Source organism: Microtus ochrogaster, unplaced genomic scaffold (genome assembly GCF_000317375.1).
Source record: "Microtus ochrogaster isolate Prairie Vole_2 unplaced genomic scaffold, MicOch1.0 UNK73, whole genome shotgun sequence".
In the NCBI taxonomy this organism is placed as follows: domain Eukaryota; kingdom Metazoa; phylum Chordata; class Mammalia; order Rodentia; family Cricetidae; genus Microtus; species Microtus ochrogaster.
The window spans coordinates 547,492-555,504 of NW_004949171.1; the positions used below are offsets into that span (position 1 = coordinate 547,492).

General features: G+C 44.2%; 1 protein-coding gene across 1 annotated transcript in view; it reads right to left on the bottom strand.

Moving 5' to 3' along the window:
• The window catches only part of LOC101994551 (tripartite motif-containing protein 30A-like), a 33,708-nt gene extending 29,163 nt beyond the window's left edge, over positions 1-4,545 (bottom strand). Inside the window, exons 1-2 of the mRNA XM_005370243.3 lie at positions 4,428-4,545; positions 170-653 (exon numbers count right to left, since the gene is read on the bottom strand). Of these exons, the coding sequence (XP_005370300.1) occupies positions 170-589 (420 nt within the window). The 5' untranslated portion in view covers positions 590-653; positions 4,428-4,545. The remainder of the gene's footprint in view (positions 1-169; positions 654-4,427) is intronic.
• Between the last annotated feature and the right edge of the window lie 3,468 nt (positions 4,546-8,013).

An 8,013-nucleotide genomic window follows, 5' to 3' on the forward strand; every position in this document is an offset into this window, starting at 1 on the left:
AGTGGAATAAATCATCATGTCCTTTTAGGACTCTAAAGGTAGGAAATGATGGAATGATGTACCAACCCTAGAGTCTATGATCTCCAGGTAATTGACCAGACACACCAAGTGGAGATTTCCCATTTGTTACTGTCTCCTGTTCTGGGTCCCACACCCTCCCACTTCCTACCTTGTATTTAGTGGCCACCTCTTCAATGAGAGCTGTTTGGTGACCACGGTGATCCTGAGATCTCTCACAAAGCCAGCAGATAATCATCATGTCCTTCTCACAGAAGAGCTGGAGTTTCTCTCCATGCTTTGCACAGACATTCACCTTCTGCTCCTCCCCAGAGCTGGACTTGAAACCTGTTAGCCTCTCCACTATGTTGGCCACATGCCAATTAGGCCTCAGATTCCCAAACAGGTAACTAACTCGGCACACAGGGCAGATGCCCTCCCCTTCTTTGTCTTTGCTGGACTCATAGTTCAGTGTGATGCAGGCTCGGCAGAAGCTGTGACCACAATCTGCACTCACAGGCTCTACCATGAGGTCCAGACAGATAGGACAGGTCACCTCCTCCTTGACCATCCCCAGGACTGATGAGGCCATTGTTGCTGTGATGCTGAGTATGTCTGTCCGTACTCCTGACACTTCTGCTCAGGTACCTGTGTGACTGGGATGATGAGAAGGGGCACAAGTGAGAAAGAGAAACTCAGCACTGAACCGTGAAGAGATAATGAATGTCCTCGATGATAAGGGAAAAGAGCAAAAAAGAGAGATGCGGAGAGATGTTCAGAGACATGGCAAAGAAGAAAGCTGTCATACTTTCAAGTTCTCTACTATGTTTCATCCCAAATGACTAATTTCAGAAATAAGATTGTTATTTCCTTTCACTGAAGACCAGGAAGATGGTGTGTCCTTCCATCAACCTAATGTGACCAACCTTCTGTCCTTCCCTTTCTTTCCCAAGACAAAATCACATCTTCAGTGTTACAAGCATCAAACTACTCACTTCTCCCCTGCTGTACTTCCTCCTTCATCAGCACCAGTCAGTGTGACCTTCTGATTCTCTGCTAACAAGTCTCTTACAGAAGCCTGGTGCTGACATGGAGTGTACACAGTCTCATCTCCTGAAAACTCATAGTCAATTATCTGTGTTTGTATAAATGGTTAAGATAAGCCCTGCACTATATGTATAGTGATGGCCACTTACAAGGCTCATTTGTCTTCAATACAAAAAAAAGGGGATGAATAGCACCCCTTTAGATGCTATTTAGACCTCTTTCAGAGGACCCTGCTCTACTCCTTAGAGTTTACCAAAGGAAAAAAGTTGACAGCCAGGACAGAATTGATAGCCAGAACATTGGATGTGTGGAATTATTCCTCCAAACACTGCAGATTCTAAGGAATCTTGTGTCTGTAAGTGTTGAGAATTTATCCTGTATGTTTTTCCTCAAATACAGTGGCTGCCCCTTAAGCAACTGCTGTCCTAATAGCACCTCAACCTGGCAGCTACCAGCAGTCTGAAGGGCACAAGGCTGCAGGCTGTAGAAATTCTCTTCCCTCACAGGCTCTCTCAAGGCCACTAAGGTAAACTTCAACTAGATCTCTACCCTCTATGACCTCAGGATTCAAAGGCTGAGGTGAAATTTTGCTCCTTCAGAGAGCCTGAAAAATCAATACCTAGTGTAATGATCTGTTTTGTCTCTTTAAGAGACAAGCCACGCCCACTCACTCCCCTGTCCATTGTGGCAGGCTGATCTTCAGCTTCCAGCCTGAGCTCCTTCCTTTTTTCCATCTTCCTCTCAAAGAAGCAGCTCCTACCTCTCCCTACTTCTCCCCTTCCCCCTTCTGTCTCCTCTCTCTCTTTCTCTCTCTCTCTCCTTTCTTCTCCCCTTCTAACTTCTCCCTCTATAATTCACTGAATAAATATCCAACCTCACTCTGCATGGCATGCCTATACATGTCTCTGACTCTTGCCTGCCGCTGCCTGTGTCTCCCTGCCCTGGACCAGCCACCTTTGAGGCTCTGAGGGACATGCAGCAGTCCCTGCCTGTGACTGGCTGCTCTTAGGGCCTGTTGCCTGTTGCAACATGGCCTGCTGCCACTGTTTGGGGACCTGCAGCATTTCTGCTGCCTGCCATGGCCGGGGATCCGCAGCATTTTTATTAATCCATTTCAGCTAGCCCTTTCTCCTTACTTCCTACTCACAAAAGCAGTGTGTCTTTCTGCTCCACCCACACTTAAGAATCCTTGCTACATGAGGTCACTCCCTATCACCTCCTGTCAGCAAGTTGCTATCTCAACCTCTTGATCTTCGGTTAATTTTAATAAAGCAAATGTAACATGTTTTTTCATTCTTAACAAAAGCAGTAGTGAAAAAAATCCAATACACTTTAAAGTAATATTCCACAACAGTATGGTCTAGAAATTTAACAAAGATGTTGATGGGAGACTCCATGTATGAAGGCCAGAAGGATACTGAGTTTAAAATCACATCAAAAAATATACTTCAAAGTAAACTTATTTCACTTGATAACATGTCATATTAGTTCAGCAGACAAAGCCAATGGGCAACCCACAGCTCATCAGCAAATGAAAGATAAGGAACTCTTCCCATTCTTTGCTCGAAACTATATGATAACACAGACCATTGTTTCAGGAATAAAAATCCTACAAATGTTTATTTTTAGGTATAAACATAAATTTCCTCATCTTAAAGCCATGCATGAAAAGCACACTGCTAAGTAACGAATTTAGGGCAATGGAAAGAAAACCTTTTTTTTTAAAGTCATGCTGAAAACAATGGTGTTCATTGTTGTCATTTCTAGTAAACACAGCAGGACAGGGGAAGTACCAGCAATACTGGAAAAGAAGAAAAACAAATACAAGACAGGGTTCCTTTGTGTAGTATAGCCATTCAGGAACTTACTTTGTACTCCGGGCTGGCCTTAAACTCATAGAGATCCACTTCTCTCTGTCTACTTAGCATTTGGGTTAGAGGCTTCTGCCACCACCAACCAGTCATGTTTGTTTTCCAGGTGAAAGAAAAGCCAGTGAGCTCAGTAAAGATGCAGGATGTAATAGCCAGTATAGAAAAGTCACAAAGGGTGAGGAACCCAAAGGGAAATTAAGAAGCTGAGCCTGTTGTGCTGACGTCTAAACCTGGCTTCTTGGCAGGCGATGCCAGAGGATGGCAATCTCAAGGCTCTACAGCTCAGCAGTGGTGCACTTGCAGCACAGTAAAAGGGCTGGAGGGGTGACTCAGTGGTTGAGCTCCACCTGTTGTCACACAGACCCTGGGCTACAGGCCCAGTGTAATAATTCTGAGTGGAAGGAACCTTAGCAGTGGGTGAGAGCCACAGAGGAACAGACAAATATACAATAAAGACAGAGCTTAGGTGAGTAGTTTATTGGGAGAGAAAGAGAGACCTGCTTGCCTCTTCAGAATAGAGGAAAGAAAATGGAAATGGGTGGAGCTTCTCTCTTTCTCTCTCTCTCTCTCTCTCTCTCTCTCTCTCTCTCTCTCTCTTCCCAGCTTGTCTCTTAAAGGGACCCTTTGACCCTTAGAAAGCCCACTAAGGTTCAGCCCCTCCCCCAGGGCTGCTCAAGACCATACCTATAGGCTATTTAAGACCTGGCTGACAGACCTACCCCATGTTCTTCCATCTGCCTCCCTGAGAGTCACACTCTCTATTTATTAAGCCTGGACTTGTTAATTCGGCTTGATTAGCTTATTGCCCTGATGGTAGAGAACAACCAAAAACCAGTAATTCAATACTTAATAGTTTCCACTGAACTAAGTTGCTATATCATCCTTCAAATGTTCCCCCATTCCAGAAAAATAAATCAGTTTTCAAAGAGACAACAACGAACGATAACTAGGTTTTTTTAGATTCAGACAGTACAGCTGCAGACAGGTTGCTTCTTTTGTGGCTGGGGTACATGATGGATAAGGAAAACTCTATTTTGTGTAGACATCCATTCTATATTCCTAAAAGAGAGAAGCTCCTGGCTACACTCACTCCTTGCTACCAAATTGTAAAAGTGTTATGAAAAAAGTAACTGCTTCCTCTGGCTTCAGGAACCCACTTACTCTGTGTGAGAGAGCTCCTCACAGCTGAGGGAGTATGAGCAGTTTCTCACTCAGCTACACATTCCACACAAATGAGGTAATTAGCTGCCCACCTTAAAACACCCCTCCTCCAGTTCATGTGTGACAAGCTTTTGATTTGTTCTTAAGGCTGTTGTTGGCCTTCTAGCAGTAATTAATAAATTCATTTAATTATAATCTAAATAGAGTCTGTGGTCTTTTGTTGGAAAGTTTTCTTTGTCAAGGCCACACCATCCTCTAGTGCTTCCTCCTTCCCCCTCCCCCCACCCAGCACTCAGCCAGAAGCAAGCAGTTCCTCTTTCCTGACTCTTATCAGTTTCAAATTAAACTCACCAGAACAAGGAGTGTTTTCTTCCAAATTCTGCCCTCTAGATTTGCTCTCAGGACTTCAGACACCAACCAGGAGATCCTGAATCTGTGGAGAGGAACGAATTGAGGCCACAGTGTCCTGAGGACTAGTTCCCTAAGTCTGATCTCTGCTGAGTCAGAAGAGAAATGAAAGTTAAGACACTAAGGGCTGAAACTGAGAAAGAGAAACTAAATAACTACCAGCCAATGGGATGCTACCACATTGTTACCTGGTTCTACCATCAGAAGAATTCAGTTCCCCTAATTCAGCTCTGCCTTCCCCAAATTTAGGACACAGTGAGTGCTACAGGAAATTGTCAGGTTACTTGTTCAGACTCATGTTACAATCAACTAAAAATGTCTTGATCCTCTGGAAAGCTGCCCCTATGGAAAAAAAGCCTTCACCATGGGCTCCTCTTGCACCTGAGTGCCTGGCTGGGTTTTTCTTTGCAGGCCAGGTGTGGCTCAAAGGGAAGGAAAGACAAGGTAAAGACAGGGAACTGCAGTGTCCTCTGGAGCTGGACTTGGGCACTTACAGGATGAGAACAGAGAGGAAGTTGTAGTTCAGGCCATCTGCTCACAATCAAGATTCCCACCCAGCAGGGACAGGATGGGAGGAGCCCCATGCAGAGCCCTGCAGAGACACTTCCCACACTCACAGCAGGGAAACTAGCAAGCTGCAGGGGCTCTCCAGCTGCCCAGGGGTGTCCTGCAGATTAGGTGTTCTGTTGCTGCCCAGAGCAGGGCCTCTTCCCAGTGCTGATCTGATACATTCATTACATCCCTTCCAGGAATCCCTCCCCAGAATGTCTCTATAGGCTCCATATTACAGACCTCTGATATTGACTCAGCCTCCCCTGAATTAGAAGTTGAAATTTTGTAGAGCTCAGAATGAAATGAGATTCAGTTGGTACCCTGCATGACCAGCAATCCTGGAACCCTGGCATGGATTCTGAGTGGCAGAAAACCACATGTGGTGGCATATAGGTATGTAATCTGCCTTAGTTGGTTTTCTATGGCTGTGAAGAGATATTTTGATCATACACATGATGATGACAAATAAAGGAGAGCATTTAATTAGGTTGTTCTTACATTTCAGAGATTTTGTTCTAGAGACTGCCTTGGCGGGTTACTCAGTCTAGGGGTGTAACCTTCCTGGCTGATCAGTTATTCCAGGGTCCAGGAGAGGCGCTATCTGGAAGATAATGGGCAAGAGAGAGGAAGAGGCCATGCTAGGTTTGTCAGAGCCTCCGTTTATTAGAGACAGGATTACAGCTTATATAGGATAAGGAATTGGGGGGGGGGCACAGGGGCCTGGACTCTTGCCTCGTGGGGCGTAGGCCAGGAGGTTACGTTCAGTCAGGTCACGTAGGACAGGAAGTCACAAGTTGACACACCTAGTTCTCTAGATAGTGTAGAATATGGGGCGGGTTCTGCTAACAGATAGCTCTCTATTAACAGCTAATTGGTTGTGGGGTAGGCTCTGTCAATAGAACTGTTCTTAATACAATTGGGAAGTGGGGTTCTCTGCAGACTCCCCAGGGCGATGGTTCCTGTAATAATTTGGGGGGGGGGAACGGCTCCTGACAGATTCTGAGTGGCAGAAAACCACATGTGGTGGCATATAAGTATGTAATCTGCCTTAGTTAGTTTTCCATTGCTGTGAAGAGATACTATGATCATACACATGATGATGGACAAATAAAGGAGAACATTTAATTAGGTTGGTCTTACATTTCAGAGGTTTTGTTCAGTAGTATTTATCACAGTTGGAATCATCGCAGCTTGAAGACAGACATGTTGCAGAGACAGTTGTGCCCTTGCGTGAGCAGGCAGCAGGAAGAGAGTGTCTGTGATGTGGGATTCACCTGTTTATGCTGTGAATAAAGAAGCTCTTCAGCCTATAGCAGGGCAGAATATAGCCAGGTTGGAAGAGATCTAGAGAGAAAGTAGGCAGAGTCAGAGAGATGCCATGTAGCTGCTGAAGGAGACAGACTCTGTAAGGAACCTTACTGGTAGGCCACCACCTTGTTGCAATACAAAATAACAGAAATAGGTAAATTTAAGATGTAAGAGTTAGTTAATAAGAATCCTGAGCTAATAGACCAAGCAGTGTTGTAATTAATATTGTTTCTATGTGATTATTTTGGGTCTAGGTGGCTGGGAATTAAAGAGCAGTCTTTGCCTACAGGCCTGGCTGGAGCTACTAAAACCCTGAAGACCCTGCTCAGGACACACTTCCTTCTACAATGTCAAACCTTCTCAAACAAAGTCCCACCTACTAACAGTGCTGCTTACTGCCCATGAACCAACTGAGCCATTTCCATCCTGACCATTACACTGTGATAATCACCATGACTGAGACACTGTTTGATTCAGAATAGTGTTTGATTTGGGGCTTACAGCTTCAAAGGGTTAGGGATCATGACCACCACAGTGGGGAACATGGCAGCAGGCAGAAAGGAACAGTAACTGTGATGGCTATCATTCCTTGTCAACCTGAGAACATCTAGAATTAACTAAAACACAATGACTAGGCACCTGTGAGAGATTTTGCCTTAACTAAATCATTTGAAGTGGGAAGACCTACTTCTAATGCAGATCTTTGAGGCAGGAAATACTCCCTTAATTTAGATCTTCCCAGGTTGGAAGACACATTGTTAATCAGCACCACACCTTCTGCTAGCAGCCTGTATAAAGGACATGAATTAAGGAACCGTGCCCTTTCTTTGTGTGCTTTCTCTTGCTCTCACTAGCAAGTCCATTTCTTCATTGGCATTAGAGCCTATTTCTTCAGGATTCTGAAATATGCTGAAGATCACTTAAGAAATCAGCTCATGGACTGAGTAACTACTGAATTCTTGGACCGTCCATCAGTAGACAGCCATTTTTGTGTTAGTTGGCCTGTAAGTCATTCTAATATATCCCCTCATATAGATGCAATCTGTAAATTCTATTCCTTTAAAGCAGTGCGGTTCTAAACCAGGGTTTGTGCCCCATTTGGCAAGCCTCCAACTCAAAAATATTTGTATTATGTTTTATAATAGTAGCAAAATTAAGGCTATGAAGCAACAGCAAAAATAATTTTATGGTTGTGGCCACCGTAACACAAGAACCACAGCATTAAAGGGTCACAGCATTAGAAAAGTTGAGAACCACTGCTCTAGAGAATTCTGACTAATACAGTGCTGAGTCAGGGGGTGAGAGATCACAACTCGAGACACAAACATGAAGCATAGGGTGGAGAGCATTGGTAATGGCCACATCTATTGTCACTTCAAAGCCTGCTCCCAATGACATGCCTCCTTCAATAAAGCAACTCATTTGTTCCTTATCCTCTCTGACCTACTGAAAAGTGACATAAGGTGTGGCAGATAAACAGATATGTCATCACAATTTTAATTTTACTTAACATATTTGTTTTTCTTCCTACTTCTCTTCTTTTGAAATATGGTCTCATAGTAGAACCTAGTTTGACCTCTGAGTTCCTGTACCCTCAGCCTCCCCAGCACTGAAATCATGAGCTTCTGCTGTTCCTGTTTTAGTTTGATCTTTGCTCTTCTAGGGATTG